The sequence below is a fragment of the Lactuca virosa genome, chromosome 9, assembly GCF_052849685.1.
Source record: "Lactuca virosa cultivar CGN04683 chromosome 9, Lactuca_virosa_CGN04683_v6, whole genome shotgun sequence".
Lineage (NCBI taxonomy): Eukaryota > Viridiplantae > Streptophyta > Magnoliopsida > Asterales > Asteraceae > Lactuca > Lactuca virosa.
In genome coordinates this window covers 132,514,743-132,531,653 of record NC_136434.1, presented here as the reverse complement: position 1 = coordinate 132,531,653, position 16,911 = coordinate 132,514,743, and the positions used below count along the sequence as shown (strand labels likewise).

The following is a 16,911-nucleotide window of genomic DNA, read 5'->3' as shown; positions in this document are numbered from 1 at the left end:
GAGCACTGGACGTTGTGTCACCTACCCCCTCCTGATTCGTTCCCATCTCCTTGCTTAGCTTAAGCCCAGCCCCAGCCCACCTATTTTCAATTTTCTTCACCTGTACACTTTCTATCCAGTTTTGCAGCAATCACGGGCATTTGATTTGTAGAATATTATCAGAAGGAATGGAATCTGTTTCAAAGGATTTAATTATATATATGATGGGGTATTTTGGTATTTTAACAAATCTGTTAATATTCTATCAATTTAGCCCCTCATCTGGTAAGTATCCTATCTTTATTTTGGTATTTTAACAAATCTGTTTATATTTACATCTTTTTTATATATGGAATCTGAAATGTTCAGGGACTAAATCACACTCCTTTTAGAGCTTGCAAATTATCTAACATTATATGGAATCTGAAGTGTCACAGTTGATTTCATTGATCTGTAAGCAAATTATCTAACATTATTTTTGTTGAATTATTCGTTCCTATCTGTATCATGAGGGTATTCTGGTCTTTTTAACAACACGTGTGTGTGTGTGTGTGTGTGTGTGATTGTTTGAATTTGGTGGGGGAAACAGGGAGCTGTCACTATTTATTGCAGCAGGGAAGCTTCATTGCAAGATCGACAAAGTAGCAGGTGTTTTGGAAACCAACCGCCCGGATGCAAAGAATGCTCTTTATCATATCTTATACTTTTAGTTCTTCTCTAGTTGTTCCAAGAACAGAGAAAATATTGCAAATTCAGGTCTGATGATTCAGCCTTATTTAATTTCTTATGCTTTTAATTCTGGAGTTAAACCTGCTTTAATTATAGAATCATGGGAACCCCAACTGAAGATACATGGCCTGGTGTGACTTCTTTGCCTGACTTAAAGTCCGCCTTTCCAAAGTGGTCCTCAAAGGTGACTAGTCTTCTTTTTTCACTTTAATCTTTAACCTTTTGATCTTTTTTTTTAATTATTTTATTTTTTTACTTTAGTCTTTAGTCAAAAAAGTGGTAATTGGTGTATCTTTTAATTTTCAGGACCTGGCAACTGTGGTACCGAATCTTGAAAAAACTGGTCTTGATCTTCTACGTGTAAGTTCAAACTGATAATATTTTTGTTTATTGTAAATTTTTTGTTTCTATTTATTTCAATATATATAACGGGTGATTAGTTTTCTAATAAAAAGACCTGTAAGGAAATTGAATTCCTTCCACCAACTATAGGATTTAAAGAATAACGACATAATACAATTCCGTTCATTTGGCAACCAAACATTCCATGGAATGTAATCTTGAATTTCAATTCCATTGATTCGTTGGAATCTGCAAACCAAACACGCCATGATATTTTCTCTATCTACAAACAAATCTCTACTTATATCTATAAAGCAAACAAATACTGAATTTTGATTTAATTTAATCTAATGATCAATTTTGTTTCAGAAAATGATGTGTTTGGATCCAATCAGACGAATTACAGCGAGGACAGCACTGGAGCATGAATACTTTAAGGATATCGGGTTCGTGCCATATTCACTTCACCAGGTTAAGGTCATCTTCATGTGCAAAATTTAAAAACCCTCAATGAATGGATTATTATGTGAGATATGTGTGCTGTTTGTTTTTAGGTGATTTTTTTTGTTTTTTGTTTCTACCATCTTAGGACACGGTGATTTATAAGGTTGTTTCTTGCAAAGCCATTGTCGAATTGGCTATCTCTTCATCTGAAACTCTGTTTTTCTAGTTTGAAAAAAAGTTTCAAATTTCTTGTAACAATTTTCTTGATGGAGGACATATCATCATGTTTTATTTCCTTTGAATGGAGTTGTTTGGTGTGCAATTTGCATGTTTCTTTCCTTCTGTTGGGTTCTGTTGGGTTGAAGCAGCGGGACCATAGCCGATTGGTCTCACTCACCCCCAGTTATGACCCTGTGTCATCGAGGATCTTAGTTTACTTATTGGAAGGGTAGTTTTGTAATTATTTGGTGTGTTGTAGTTGATGCTTATTGGCTGAATGAAGGTTATCGATAGAAGGGTAGATTAGTAATTATTAATTTATTATTTACATATAATACACATCAAGCATTTTTTGGCTGAATGAACGTTATCGATAATTCATTGTGTTTTTCTTCTCAGCTTACAAGTGAGCCACACATGTCTCATGGAATGTTCAATTTTGACTAAAAGGTAAATTATTAGTCTTGTATGCTTTACAAGTTTTCCATTTTTATTAAATTATGTCATTTTATTGTTAATTGTTTTTGAAATTTGTATGCAGGGATTCACAAGTTTAAAAGGAGTCGGTTTGAAGTCAAAGTCCAAGTTTAGCTCTTTCCTTTTCATTATTCTCATGTTTTCCCTGGATTGCATATTATCTTTACTTGTTTTCATAAATTCAAATGTTTTTGATTATGTTGTGTTTAGTCTTGAGAAGGATTATGGAATGAAATATTGTCCATATGAAGCAGGTGTTGATGTTTTCTTGTCTGGATACGTTTTTCACTTGAAGATTTTACATGAGAGAGGCCTAGACTTGTTAAATGGACAATGTAAGAAAATCTTGTCATTTTCATTTTGAAATTCAATTAAAGGTTAAAAATAAGAACAAGGTAGAAATATAATGATTTGTATTTTGTCTTAATGCAGCTGAAAGTTATCAAGTAAAGAGAGTTTCCTCAAAGGTAGCAAGGAAAGAATTAAGAATGTTGAAGCTGGTGAGTGGAATTTCTGTAAAAAATCTAAGTATTATATATTACAATTTTATCTAAATGCTTTGAATTATAAGAATAAATAGTAATTAAAAAATTATAATATGTTGTCACAGGCTGCAAGAGATGATGGAGCTCTTAGAGAAGCTAAGGACAAACTGGAGAAGTGAGTTGAAGAGCTGACATGGAGATTAGACTTTGAAAAGCATTTGAGGGTATATTTTTTTATATTTCTTGTATCTAATTAGTTTGTAAATTTTTGTTACAACTTCTATTGATTTGTTTTATCTTTCCATATAACGATTATTTGTATGACATTAAATTTTATGCAATGGATTGTATTTTTTTGTATATGATATTTTATTTTCTATTATGAGACATTAAATACAAATTTAATTTGAAATTAGTAAATCTATAAATAATATTTTTTTAAACATATAAAATTATGATACGCAAAAATGTGTGTCATCTTCATTTATGACATGACCTTTCTTGACAGGGCCTTTAATGATACGCAATGCGAGTCGTAAATGCGCGTCGTAAGGTTACGACACGCAAATGCGTGTCATCTTCATTTATGACAGGGCCTTCCTTGATACGCAATGCGTATCGTAAACGCGCGTCGTAAATGTGTGTCGTAATTGCGCGTCGTAAATGCGCGTCGTAAATAGACGACGCGCAAAAGCGTGTCGTCTCTCGTTATGACAGGGCCTTTCTTGACACGCATTTGCGCGTCGTCTGAGCCTTTGACGACACGCATTGCGCGTCGTAAAAGGTTGTTTTTCTAGTAGTGTATTATGCATCTTGTCTTTGTGATATATGCTATATTATTTTGTGCATTATTGAGATAGGATCGGAGGGTCCAAACCGAGTTGTGAGACCGCTCGTCTTCACTGAGATATAGGCCTGGAGGGTCCGACCCGAGCTGTGACACCGGAGGGTCTTCACTGAGACACATGACCAGAGAGTCCACACTGAGCCGTGAGACAAGAGGGTCCTCACCGAGACGCATGACCGGAGGGTCCATGCCGAGCTATAGCCATGAGAGGGTTATTATTTGTGTTTGTGGTATTTTGGGGAACTCACTAAGCTTTGTGGTTACAGTGTTGTGTGATTATGTTGTGGATTCTGGGATTATCAGTTGTTTTGTTGACTTGTGTTTGACATTTGATACATTGTGGTTTTTTAGAACATGTGACATTGAGTTTTTATGTGATTTAAAAACGAAAAATTTGTTTGAAAATTTACGGTGTTGCAAAAGGACAGTGCCTTAGGCACTACACTTGTCGCTCTGGGGAGTGGCCAGTACTATGTTGGCTTATTTTAGACTGGAGTTTCTCGTTTTGAATTGGACCTTGGCGCTAGAGCGTCGGGATCTAAGTGTGAGGCCGTGAGGGCAAGGGCCCGAGCCTAATCACTTACGCTGGGTAGTGACCATTAGCTTGGCCGTCCTTTTGATAACTGTTTTGTTATCTTTGACGTATTCCAAAGACGTTAACGAGTCCCCTAGGCTAGTAAACGTCAGCGTTAGCCTAGGGTAGCTCAGTTGTTCTAGCTTAGATCAAGACACATGGTTAGTGAAGATGGCTTTGACGTCCACTGATGTGACAGAACCGTCTGTACGAATGGTTTTATCACGGCTACTGTTCGATCTTCCCGCTTTGTATTTAAAACTTCCTTTATTAGGAACGCTTTTACTTTCTTTTTTACACTTCCTCTTCTTCGACTGCCTTTTCCTTCTCTTTGCTTATTTTCTCTTACGTCTCGTCTTCGTTATTGGAAGGCAATAGCATTTGTGCGATCTATGAGTGATCCGACACTAAAAGAGTTCGAATCCCTTCAGTTTCGGTTCGGGTTTATGCCTGAGCACGGTGTGCAATTTCCGAAGGAAGAGGCTATCATCTATTAGCCACTGGCAGGGAAGGTTGGAATCCCTATGTCGATTTTTGAGGCGGGGCTGTGTCTGCCAATATCGGATTTCTTTGATGAAGTCATGTGTGAGTATGGCTTCTCTGTGGACGATCTTACTCCTAATGTCGTTAATAAGATTTTCGAGTTCGAATTGGCTTGCCGAGCCTTGGTTGTACTTCCCCAATTTCGGGCTTTCCAGACTTTCTTCAATTCATCCACCCAGTCTGGTGTGCATACTTTTTTGTCAATGGAGAAATACTCACACATTCATCGTTTACGCCCAGGAAGAATTGGCAGGATCGGTGGCTGTGGGTTAATAGCGACTTGGTCGGTCCTAATTATCCTCATGTGGTCATCTCCTCTGATCGAGAACCTCAACTGGCGGGCGTCACTTTGTTCGTGGCTCAGACGTTGAAGGGGATTTGCTTCAACGGGGAAGATTGGGAGGACTGCATCCTGGCGGCGGTGAGGATGAGCGATGGTTGGAGAGCCCGGGGAAAGATGCATCAGTTATATGTGGAGAAGAACCGTAGGTGTTCTTTCCCTGCTCCCCCCCCCCTTAATTTTGACAAGTACCCCTTGATGAGGGTAGCGGATGTTCTTAACCGTTTGTTGTTTATATTGCAGGTTTCGAGAGAGTCTTGTCCCTCGAGAGGGTTTTGCGTGGGAGGTTTAAGGGCGACCTTCAATATCACGAGGTCCCGTTGGTGGAGACTCTCCCGCCGCCCGTTGGTGATAGTCGGGCACTTGTGTCTGCCATTCCATCCACCATTGTGTGTGGGGGGCCTTCCACTCAGGTTGGCCCTAGTTCTTTCGATGCATCTGCTGGCGGTTCTTCCTATAACAACCCTTCACTCCGCTTCTTTGGGATCAGCTGGCGAAGGAGGTGTCTTTTGGCGACGGTCGAGTGGCCACCAGGTGGCGGACGACCTGGGTGGACTCCCCACTCACAGATCATACTGGGGCCAACATAATTGGCAGTCAGTTACGTAAGAAGCGTAACATCGATTTTCTGTTTGGGGGTTCTGTCGCCGTGATTGACATTTTCGATGATGACACTACGCAACCGTCAGAGAGAGTGAGCTAGGGAGCGATTGAATTACTCCAGCGTCCGAAGACGGGAACGAAAGGTGTTGTCGACTCAAGTAGCGGTGATCCTGGTAAGAAGCCTGTGATTGATCCTAAGGCTATCCCCAGTACCTGCTCGCTTCCGATCCCTGACGACACCATCTCTGGTGTCTCCTCTACGCCACTGGGAAGTGCTGGTGTGTATCTCCCGGGGTGGAATCTCACTCATGGGTTTGCGTGTCTAAATGATAAAATATATTATACTAATAACCAATTTTTGTGGTAATAAATTGAATATTGGTCACAATTATAAAAACTTTTGTGTCTATAAATCAATTACAGTTAGTTTTTTAATTGATTATCTATGTCGAAATGATATAAAATAGTCATAGTTACGACTTTTTATATGTCTGAATGATAGTATCGCTCATAATAAGTAACACAAATATGGTTGTAAGCAAATATTAAATCCATAATTTTAATAAAATCTGTGCCTTTATAATACTTATGATTATGTTTCACTTAATTGTGTGTCTCTATACGATAGACAATAATCACAATAAAAGATTGTTTTTGTGACAAATTATTAGCAAATTGTCACTTATGAAATTAATTACATGTGGTTATTAGTTGAACATCGTCATGTTCACCATAATTGCATGTCTGCAAAAGATACCCAATAGTTTTAATAAACTTTGAATAATGTGGCAATTTATTAGCAAAACGCCACATTGAAACAACATGTATGTCACTAGTTGGTGATATACAGTCACTACAATTACTAAAAAAGTGTATCTACTGACGGTTTAATGCCATAATATTCGATAAAATGATTGATTATAGAAACAAAATTCCTTACCCAATAGCCACACTTTTATGATACGACCACATTTTTTCATATCATACAGACACTAAATTTTAAAGTGACCATAAGACTCATACGATGACGTCACCTTCCGTCATATTTTCAGTGAAAAAAAGAAAATGTCACTATATACATATGGTCACACTTTTATGGTGTGTCCGTAAATCATTTTTGTACTAGTGCAATACCAGAAATGTACAAATGGATAAAAAAATGTATAATAACATCTGATTTTGACACTTCAAGACAACTTGAAATCGGAAACATGTAAATCGCAAAGCTAGATTGAAAGTGGACATATTATTGCTTTAATCTTCTGAATTTGAGGAAAAAGGAATCATAAATAATAATAAAAAAAACTAATCTACTTCTAAAGAACATCATAAATGAGTCAGATAGATAAAAAATGAATAATACATTTTGATTTTTGTCCCTAGACCCGGTCACCAATTCTGGTTTTCGAAACTTCACTCCCGATTTCACTAATTTTTGAAGCCTCACTCTCAATTTAGATTCTATGATTTTTTTTAGATCTAGAAAGAATTATGAACTAAAAACTTCTGATCGAGTGATTTAAGAATTACGATCGTTGATGCTAGCAATTGTTGATTGGTTCTTGTCTTCCCAATGCTTAAATAGAAATTACTATTAGCAGGAACCAAATCGTTGTTTCCTTTTCCCAAAAAAAAAAGTCTGATTCCCGCTCATCTTATTTTGATTCCCACTGCCTCTTGTGTCGTTTCTTTTCTCTCCTAAAACATCATCCTTAACCTATTTGGACTAAAATAAAATGAATATATCCTAAAATAAAATCTGAAAAAAATTGACCCTAGATTTTAATGGTCCATATTCATAGATATACTTTAAACTCTTTTGGACCGGCCTAACTAGAATACTAATATTATTTTTTTATGATCTTCCCACATTCGTTGTAATATTTGTTTCTGTATATACTTAACTAGTTTATGACCAGTAGGAACCATGGTTACAAAATAAATTAAATTTTCATAGTAAAAATTCAAAAATTATTTATCAATTATTTTTAATAAATCATTAATTAACAGATATATCAAAATTTTAAAGTTATTATAACTTCAAATTTAACATATAATTAGAATAAGTAATTTGAATTTTGAAGTGTTGCTTAATATATCTCTTTGACATGAGACATAATATTAATGAAAAGTTGTATTAGAGTGACACATGTCAAATGGAGATTAAAACTATTCTTTTATTAAAATAGGGAGATATATTTTCTTTTAATTTTTTGGGTTTATAACAAGAAGAACTCTGGTTTATTTTACTAAAAAATAATATTTAATTTCACCATCCGTATTTTAATAAGTTTAAAATTATAATGAATAATGCATAAATAATACATTAGTTTTGTGAACTAGTTTATTTTGCTAATATCTTTGGATACTTATTTAGACATCTTACAAAACGATTTAAGTAAACCGCAAATTTGGTCCCCGTGATTAGCAAAAAAGTGTGGATAAAGTTCAAAAATTTCTAACTTGCACTAATGGTCCAAAATATAATACTTCTTGTGGATTTAGTCCTTCCCAGATTTGATTGTTTGTGGATTTGGTCCACATCCAATCTAAAATAATGAATATATCCCTTAAATATATATTTTTAATTTATTTCCTTATTTTATTATTATTGAAAAAGAAATTATATCAATCCCCCTATCTTTCTCCCTCTATTCCTAGCTTTCATTCCTCTCTCGACCTTGTTCTTCATTTTGCAGCGAATTCGAGTTTTAGAAACCGAAGATTGCAAAGAATCTCTTCCTTTCCCTACACTCGATTCTTCATCTCCTCACTCCTAACCCAAATTGGAGAACAAACACCCATCTAATCTAACTTTTTCATGGTTATTAAATATCTTATTGATGTTCAACAATGGTGGGTCTTCTTAGATCCAACCAAAACATGAAGAGATTCTACGTGAAGATGAAGTTCTTTCGAACCAGAAAAACAAAACCAAAAAAACCCCTTCGCCCTTCGGATACTGCAAATGGCTCTCTAGTTTCCCATATCGTTATACTTCTTCACTCAGGTTCTCAACAATCATGAACCCAATACAAATTCGTTGAAGAGAACGATAATCTCTCACTCTCAATCCAGTGGTGTTTCTCGTGCTCTTTTCGAATCAGTTCCCTCAATAACCATAAATTAAACAAAGGTTTGAATCTGATAATCTGATTAACATGTTTTTGTAGGGTTATTTGATTCGATATGATTCGATTTGCAAAATTTTGAAGGATTTGAAGGTGTATGTATACGAAATACAACAACGATTGAAGGTGTATAGCAGGAACTCATCACCTCCTTCTTCTTTGTGGATTTTCTTTTAACCCATTTTTGAGTTAGGGTTTTGTAACCATCGATGATCAGATTGTAGTTATTTTCCAGCAAGCTTGAGGTTTAGATCTAGCCAGTTATCCGTTGATGGATAAAGTCTACGAATCAGTTTGACGTTCGATGACTTATTAAGTGGTGTTCTCTGGTGAGTATTGCAACTAGTCATGCGGTGGGTTTGCTCCATGGGTGATTTTTTAAACAATCAATATGTGTGTGAGAGAGACGGGGTGGGGATGGGTTGCCGGAAAAGATAAATGTGAGGGTGGTGGTGAAACTGGGATGGAGTGGATGGTGTCTTTGAGAGAGAGAGAGAGAGAGAGAGAGAGAGAGAGAGAGAGAGAGATTATTTTATTTTATTTTTTAAATTAAAAATGTACTAAAATAAATATAAAAAATGTGAAAAGGAAATTATAAGGGTAAAATAGTTTTTTTTTTTAATTTTCAGGAGCTTTCAAAGCCAAAAGTTATTTTTCTAAAAGTTTTTTTCTTAAAAGTTTTTTAAGGAGTAAAAGTTAAAAGTTAGTTTTAAAAAATGTTTGGATGAAATTTCTTGACTTTTGAATGTTTTTTACCTTTTAAAAGGCCAAAAGCCACAAAAAGATACAATTTCATGACTTTTGAAAAGCCTTTTTTTTCTTCTTGACAAAAAGTTATTTTCAAAAGTTCTTTTTTTATTTCCAAACATCGTTTGAATCTTTTAACTTTTTCAAAAAACTAAAAGTTAAAAAGTTATTTTAAAAACAATCCCAACTCCTAAGGTGTTGTTTGTTTTTTCTGAGACAAAATGTCTGCAGTCTGTGGACCATATCTGTAGACCTCTGCAGTAGAAGAGGTGGACCAAACGTCTGCAGTCTGAAAAAAGAAGACTGTTTGTTTTTTTAACATCTGCGGGCTACTAAAATAAACTGAAATATAAATAAACTGTTTTTTTAAACTTCAAAGTGATTTTTTAATATTTTTATGACTTTGTTATAAATAATTAACGAATCTAGATCAACTTTTATGTATTATTGTATAAAAAATAAAAATAAAAATGGTATGAATTAACGTATATATTTGATAAAAAACCAACAACTTTGGTTGCAAAGTTATAACTAAACATTATAATTAGTGATCAAAGAATTTGATACATAAATAGATGGAAATAAACTTCGATTTTTTCAATTAAATCCATTAAAAACATACTATAAATATTTTCTCGAGAAATTGACGATATTGTATTAAATAATGTTTTACAAAATTTGGCAAAAAAATATAAGAATATATTATGATTTTTTTTTCTTTTCATATTTATATAAACAACTTCAACGACTATTATTGTAATAAATCTTTATTTATAAATTTGTCAAAAATATCATGTTTGTATCGTCGAACGTTTTTTTTAAGTTTTGTAATTTTTTTTTTCAAATTGTTTATCATTAATAAAGTTGGAAAAAAATATAAATTAAAAAAAACTTAAAAAAATAAAGATATATATGTTTTTTTAGGCTAGAAGATGTCTGAAGATGTTAGAAGACTCTGGTCCACATCTGCGTCAAGAAGAGGGCGCGCAGACATTTTTAGGTTTGCAGTCTTCAAAAAAACAAACAGTCTGCGAAGGCTAATGTCTGCGCGTGGTCTGCGCGGCGCAGACCGAAGAGGCCACGCAGATCTGCTGACAAAAAACAAACACTACCTTATTGTACTACAAGGTTTTTTACAAATCACAATAAAGCAGTTTAGTCAAACGATTTTATGTGATATTTTAACTCGTAGTGAGTTGTAACAAAGTTGGGAATTTGGATAACATAAAATGCCACGTTAGAATTTAAAAATACAAAGGGTGTGACTGTGAACATCAATTAAAAAGCGGAAGAAATCGTCTCTGCCAAAGAAACGTTGCAAATCAGGATACATAGATTATTATGACGACGGCGGAGAGCAGTTCTGCAACTACAAATTCCAGATGGTCTCTGGCCGGAATGACTGCTCTGGTCACCGGCGGCACACGTGGTATCGGTTACGCTGTGGTGGAGGAATTGGCGGGGTTAGGGGCGGCGGTGCACACCTGCTCTCGCAACGAGTCTGAGCTCAACCAACGCTTACAGGAATGGTCCGTCAAGGGCTTCTCCGTCACCGGATCCGTCTGCGACGCCACTTCTCGACCTCAACGCCAACAGCTTCTAGAAAAAGTCTCCTCTGTCTTCAATGGAAAGCTCAACATTCTTGTAAGTTCTTTCGATTTTGTTACTAATGTTAACGTTTCCCAAATCCCAAATCGCTTCCAAACATTACGAGGTTTTATACTGCGAATTATTAGGGAGAAACTCCCTATTTTGAAACAAGTTTCTGTTTCTATATCCATAGTTCGTTCAATTGTTACATTTTGAAAGCTTTGAAACCAATTCTAGATCCAAAATTCGTTTGTGCTCTTTCCTTTTAGATATTTGACTAATGGCTAGACATTTCTAGGTTAAACAACAATGACTTTTACGAATGATTTTACAAAATCCACATTTGTAAGAAGACTTACTTCCATTAAATTCTTTCCTGTAGATAAACAATGTTGGAACAAACATCAGGAAACCTACAACCGACTACACTTCAGAAGAGTATTCCAAGCTCATGTCTACCAATTTGGAATCTTCATACCATATGTGTCAACTTTCACACCCTCTATTAAAAGCTTCTGGAGTTGGAAACATCGTGTTCATTTCCTCTGTTGCAGGTTCTATTCACATTGCTTCTGGCTCCATCTATGGAGCCACCAAAGGTATATATACACTTTCCCTTTTCCAATTTTCCTATTCTTGAGACTCAAATTTCTCAAGGAAAAGGGATTTAAGTTTTTAACTTCCATTTTTCAAGGTGCAATAAATCAGCTTGCAAAGAATTTAGCATGTGAATGGGGTAAAGATAACATAAGGACTAATAGTGTATCACCATGGTACACAAAAACCCCACTTGTTCAACATGTAATATCTTCTCATCTTTCCCTTGTTTCTTTATGATCATACTGAAATTTTATATTACTTACGAAATTGTTTTGTGTAGTTGCTAGAAAATGAGGAGTATTTGGAAAGAGTGGTGTCAAGAACTCCTCTAAAACGTGTTGCAGAAGCGAATGAAGTGTCATCAATGGTGGCGTTCCTTTGTTTACCTGCAGCTTCTTACATCACTGGCCAAACAATTGCTGTTGATGGAGGATTTTCGGTTAATGGTTTCGCATGAATTTTGTAATAGAATTAGGAATTTGGTTTGGTTATCTTAAAGAAATTTTTACTTAATGGTAACTGAGTGTTTTACTTGATTATATATTTATAATATTGACATTAATTATCAACTTAATGGTAATAGAATGGAAAAAGTTCAAATAATGACATATCCCCAAAGATGTAGAAGGTCCAATGGATTTGGACTCAAATATGGAGCCCACCATTAATTTTATACCATCAATACTTGGCCCTTTTCCAAAGCAAATAAGAAAGAATTAAGAAGCTGCCAATTTAAACTCCTCCTGCCCACAAAAGAATTCAAGGTCTCGAAATAATATAGAAGCACCATTTCTCTCTTGGTGCAGGATTAGATTAGGATGAAGGGTAGAATTGACATTTCAGCAATACAGTAAACAGATCGGATCAGATCAGATCAGATGAGGATTAGATTGGAAAAACACAACTTTTGCAAAACTTTGCAATGAAAGATATCCATACCATGTGAAATAACTGAAAATATAGTAATCCTACGTATAAGAAGATTGGGTTATTAATCATTCGTACTTTTAAAATCTTGAAATAATCGTCTAAAGTATCAAATGTCCAAACCTCTCATTGTCATGGCTGCTGAATCCATTAGCAAACCTGAAATTAATAACAAATATTTTAATACTAATGAAAAGGTGATGAAAATCTCAACCAAATGCTGAGTAATCATTTTTTAAAGAATTAAGAGTCATTCTAGATTTCAAGTTGCAAAATGACGTATCGATTTTTAAATAGCAGTTACTGAAAAATCAGAAAACATGTGTAGAGATTACCAGTTAGGTACAATCAATCTTTGATCAATTGTTTTAGAAGGGAAGATTTGAAATTGGAAGATGTTACTTACAGACACAAATTGAGGATTCTGAAAAAGTTGATATGGGGTGATGATGGATAGTGGCGTCTTTTACCCTTGAAATTGTAAAATCCAATTCACGGCCCAAACAATTATTTAAGTGCAACAGGTTGATGTCAATTAAAACAAAGGTAAGAAATGAAATAGGTGGTGTTTGCTTTATTTTTTATTAAATGGCATGAATTATTGTTTTCTTTAATGACAATTGTTTCATCTAACATTTATAAAGTTTTGAAAAAGTTAACTTTTCTCTTACGTTAGTTTTCATGTTCAATACATTTTTTACAACAAACTTTTATAGAAAAGTCTTATAAAAATACCTTCCTAAATAATAAAAACTAAAAAAGAGTTATAGGGAAACGTTTGATAAGTTTGTATAAAAATACAATAAAAACCATAAAAAAGGTTGTAACGAAAAGATTGGATGACCAAGAAATTTATAATTTTGTTTGTAAAAGAAGCTTAAAAAAAATTGTAGAAGACCATATAATTCATTTTTCTACAAAATTAGAAAACCTCAGGCCCCTCAACCATCGCGTTGGAATGCCAACATACTATCGGACCAATCAACCATCAGGTTGGAATACCCCAGACCCATCAACCATCGAGTTGGAATGCTAACATACTATGGGTCCAATCATCCTCGGGATGGAATACCCTAGGCCTTCAACCATCGGGTTGGAATGCCCCGGCCTGTTGGCTTACACACAAAGCATTGAAGCCTCAGCCACTAACCAAACATGTGAACATAATACAGATAACCATACTATTAACCAGCTAGCAAACAAATAAACAGATCTTACAGATCACTAAGCATATCATCATGCTATCTACCAGGATACTGATCTAATCGATCATTATAACATAACATTCATAACAAGCTATCAATCCAAGAGCCGACATTGGTGCCTTCGACCTGCAAGTACAGTGAGGAAAACTCACCTCACACTGAAAGTCTCCGGTTGCTAGCTCCCGAAAATCCCCGCACTAAAACACCAAAATAAACATCCAATTAATAATTGGGTTACAATCCTTGACTAACAAACCACACATAGGGTAAATGGCCACTTTTACCCTTTCCCTAGATGGTCTAAGATCCAGGCCTAAATCTTGATCTAAAAGGCCCAATAATGAATAATTACACAAGGCCCATAATTGGCCCAATTTTCCAAATTGGGCCCAACTCCTATTAGGGTCTTACTCCAAGGTCCAAAAATTCACTTGGCCCAAAATACACATAATTAAATGGACTAATAAGGACCCAAGAATCCAAGCCCAAAAAGGTGACCCAACACATTGAAGCCCAAAATGAAAACCTAACAAGCTGAGTATGCGGGGCGTACTCAGCCGTACGCTCAGTGTATACCGCATTGACCAGAAACGTGTCCTTGACTGCCTATGCCCAGCGTACACCCTGGTACGCCCAGCGTACGCGGTGGCCATGCAAGAAGTGATTATGGACTTATTCATTTCAGTCCAACGCCTAAATTTCAAATCTAGGTCCAAAAAGGTGTTCCAAACGATAAAGTTTCCAACTTTATGTCATGCATGTCTTAATAAGGCCTAACATCAAGATCCTATCTTTTATTAAACACTAAAGACCTCATGCACACACCAAAAGGACCAAGATAACATTTTTATGACTTATTGCATCTCATTTCTTCATAAAGGATGGATCATTTGGTCTTAGAGTAGCATATACTCATTAACACCAAGAAAAGGGACCAAACACGCACAAATTTTCCCCATGGCAAGATCTAAAAGTAAACAAGGCAAGATTGAAGCTTTATACCTTCTGGAGCTTCTCAAGAGGGTAGAAATTCTAGATCTACAAGTTGCTCCTTCACCAAAGCTTCTCCAAGAATCTTCTTTTTCCACTAACACACTAAGAACACACCACAAAGCACACACTTGAGCTCAAAAAGGCACAATCAAAGATTAGGGATTGCAAAAACGTTCCAAAGGAGTGGAGGCTGAAAGGTGGAAAGGAAATAAGCCAACATGATGCCTAAATACCCTCCAAACGCTAAAATATAGGGTTTCCTTCTGACGTGAGTACGCCCAACGTATGTGAGTGTACACCCTGTCCTAGGGCGCGCCCTAGTACACGCAGCGTAGACACATGTACGCTTAGCGTAGTCCTCCAGCTCAAATTACAAAAATTCCACTAGGGCTTCAAGGCATAATTCTTGGACTTAGGGACCAAATTGACTTATAATTTAAACCAATGGATGAATTTGAAAATACCTAAAAACCGGGGTGTTACAGTGTATAATTACTTTCATCTTACACATAGATATGAAGTATTTAATAATAATACATGCTATATGTGCTTATTATCTATGTTTCTGATATCTATGCTAGATGAACGATTTATACATGTTTTACTTGATTTAAACTGTATATGTATTTTTAAACCTATAAATATATTAAGTAAAGATGGGTAGATGAAAAATGATAAAGACGATGAGAGATGAAAGATGATATAGATATTGAGAGGTGAAAGATGATGAGAAGTCTTGACGTTAACGCTGATTCGGTCATCTAGCAGAGTATAGATGACAACCATGGACGATTCTAGACAGTTCAGCAAAACGCTAGCAGGCTTGCAACCTGTAGGTGTTTTTGAACTACGTGTTCACCAGATGTACTCTTAAAATTCTGGCAGTTGCGCCTAATAAATAATATTGGCGGATGTACCTAATAGATAACCTTTGAACTACATGTTCACCAGGTGTACTCTAAAAACTCTAGCAAATATGGACTTAGTGCCTTATGAATAAACGTTGGCAGCTATGGACTTAGTGCCTACTGGATAGCATTAGTAGCTGTGCCTAACATATAACATCAACAGCTATGGACTTAGTTCCTATTAGATAAACCCTGACAGCGATGGACTTCGTGCCTATTCCTTAAGAAAATCCTTAGAAATAAATATTGAAGAATAGATGATTCTTAGGATAGATCCTTAAGAATAAAGAAGATAATCGAGATGGGTAATCGAGGTAATTGTTTGACATGAAGTATGTGAAGAAACAAATTAACTATATTAATGTGGGTTGAAAACCCTATATACTTACCAGGTTTCCCAACCTGACCCACTCAGTTTATTTGAATTACAGGTATCGATGCGAATATACATTACACTGGGAGAATAAAGGGGATGTAAAACATTAGTGTAAATGAATATAAGATCTGTTTATGCTTATGTTTCTATATTGATGATGTCATCCCAATGTTTTAAGATAAATAAAATACATTTCTTCGAAAATGCTTTGAAAATATATTTAACATATTTTTTGGGACAAATTCCGCAATAGTATTCTTCAAAAAGGATATTTTGATTTTAAAATAAGCATAAATAAATTTTTTAAAATGACCATGAATTTGGGGATGTCACAGTTGGTATCATAGCATTAGTTTAAGCGAACTAGGAGTAAGGATTTATTTCTAGACTTCAACTTAGAATGCTAAACGATGATTGTGAGATGAGTGTCTGCTATATTTAGGATGTATGCCTGAATAGACACGAGCACTAGCTTATTTAGGGGAAATGCCTAAATTGCTTTTATGTTCTAAATGATTTATGCTATAATATGTCTTATACGCTTTATGATGCTATCAGATCTATGGTGTATTGCCGACCGGATCTGGAAATTTTATGTGTCAGATTTCTAAACGTTTAATTACGGTATTAGAACTGGCATGTAACTTTTTGGAGTAGTAAGGATGATTATGCGTCTAAACCTTCTCTATATTAAATTTCTCGTCTTGAACAACTATTACGACGTATGGAACGTCATGATAAGGACTAGTACCAGACTGAGAAAATAGAGGAAATTAGAAAGCTGATGATAGTGAATGATACCTATCAGAAGATATCATAAGAGTGGTATCTTGCCTTTAGAATATGTAATAC

At 35.3% G+C, this 16,911-nt stretch overlaps 2 protein-coding genes across 4 annotated transcripts; both read left to right on the top strand.

Annotated features, from left to right (window-relative positions):
- Positions 1–359: 359 nt before the first annotated feature.
- On the top strand, positions 360–2,988 carry LOC145138811 (cell division control protein 2 homolog 1-like). Of its 3 annotated transcripts, XM_079072833.1 has the most exons (10): positions 360–432; positions 569–735; positions 805–892; positions 1,015–1,068; positions 1,420–1,496; positions 2,113–2,163; positions 2,255–2,298; positions 2,445–2,525; positions 2,623–2,690; positions 2,801–2,988. In XM_079072833.1, exons 3-7 carry the CDS (start codon positions 809–811, stop codon positions 2,268–2,270), a joined length of 282 nt encoding a protein of 93 aa, XP_078928959.1. In that variant the 5' UTR covers positions 360–432; positions 569–735; positions 805–808; the 3' UTR covers positions 2,271–2,298; positions 2,445–2,525; positions 2,623–2,690; positions 2,801–2,988. The 3 variants fall into 3 exon arrangements, with proteins under 3 accessions (XP_078928959.1, XP_078928960.1, XP_078928958.1); XM_079072834.1 differs by lacking the exons at positions 360–432; positions 569–735; positions 805–892; positions 1,015–1,068 and having other exon boundaries at positions 1,356–1,496; positions 2,401–2,525; XM_079072832.1 differs by lacking the exons at positions 360–432; positions 569–735; positions 805–892; positions 1,015–1,068 and having other exon boundaries at positions 1,356–1,496; positions 2,255–2,525.
- A 7,724-nt stretch (positions 2,989–10,712) lies between these two features.
- On the top strand, positions 10,713–12,219 carry LOC145138603 (tropinone reductase homolog At5g06060-like). The gene is made up of 4 exons (XM_079072658.1): positions 10,713–11,104; positions 11,433–11,649; positions 11,745–11,851; positions 11,931–12,219. The coding sequence occupies exons 1-4, from the start codon at positions 10,802–10,804 to the stop codon at positions 12,105–12,107; spliced, it is 804 nt and encodes a 267-aa protein (XP_078928784.1). The 5' UTR covers positions 10,713–10,801; the 3' UTR covers positions 12,108–12,219.
- Positions 12,220–16,911: the final 4,692 nt, after the last annotated feature.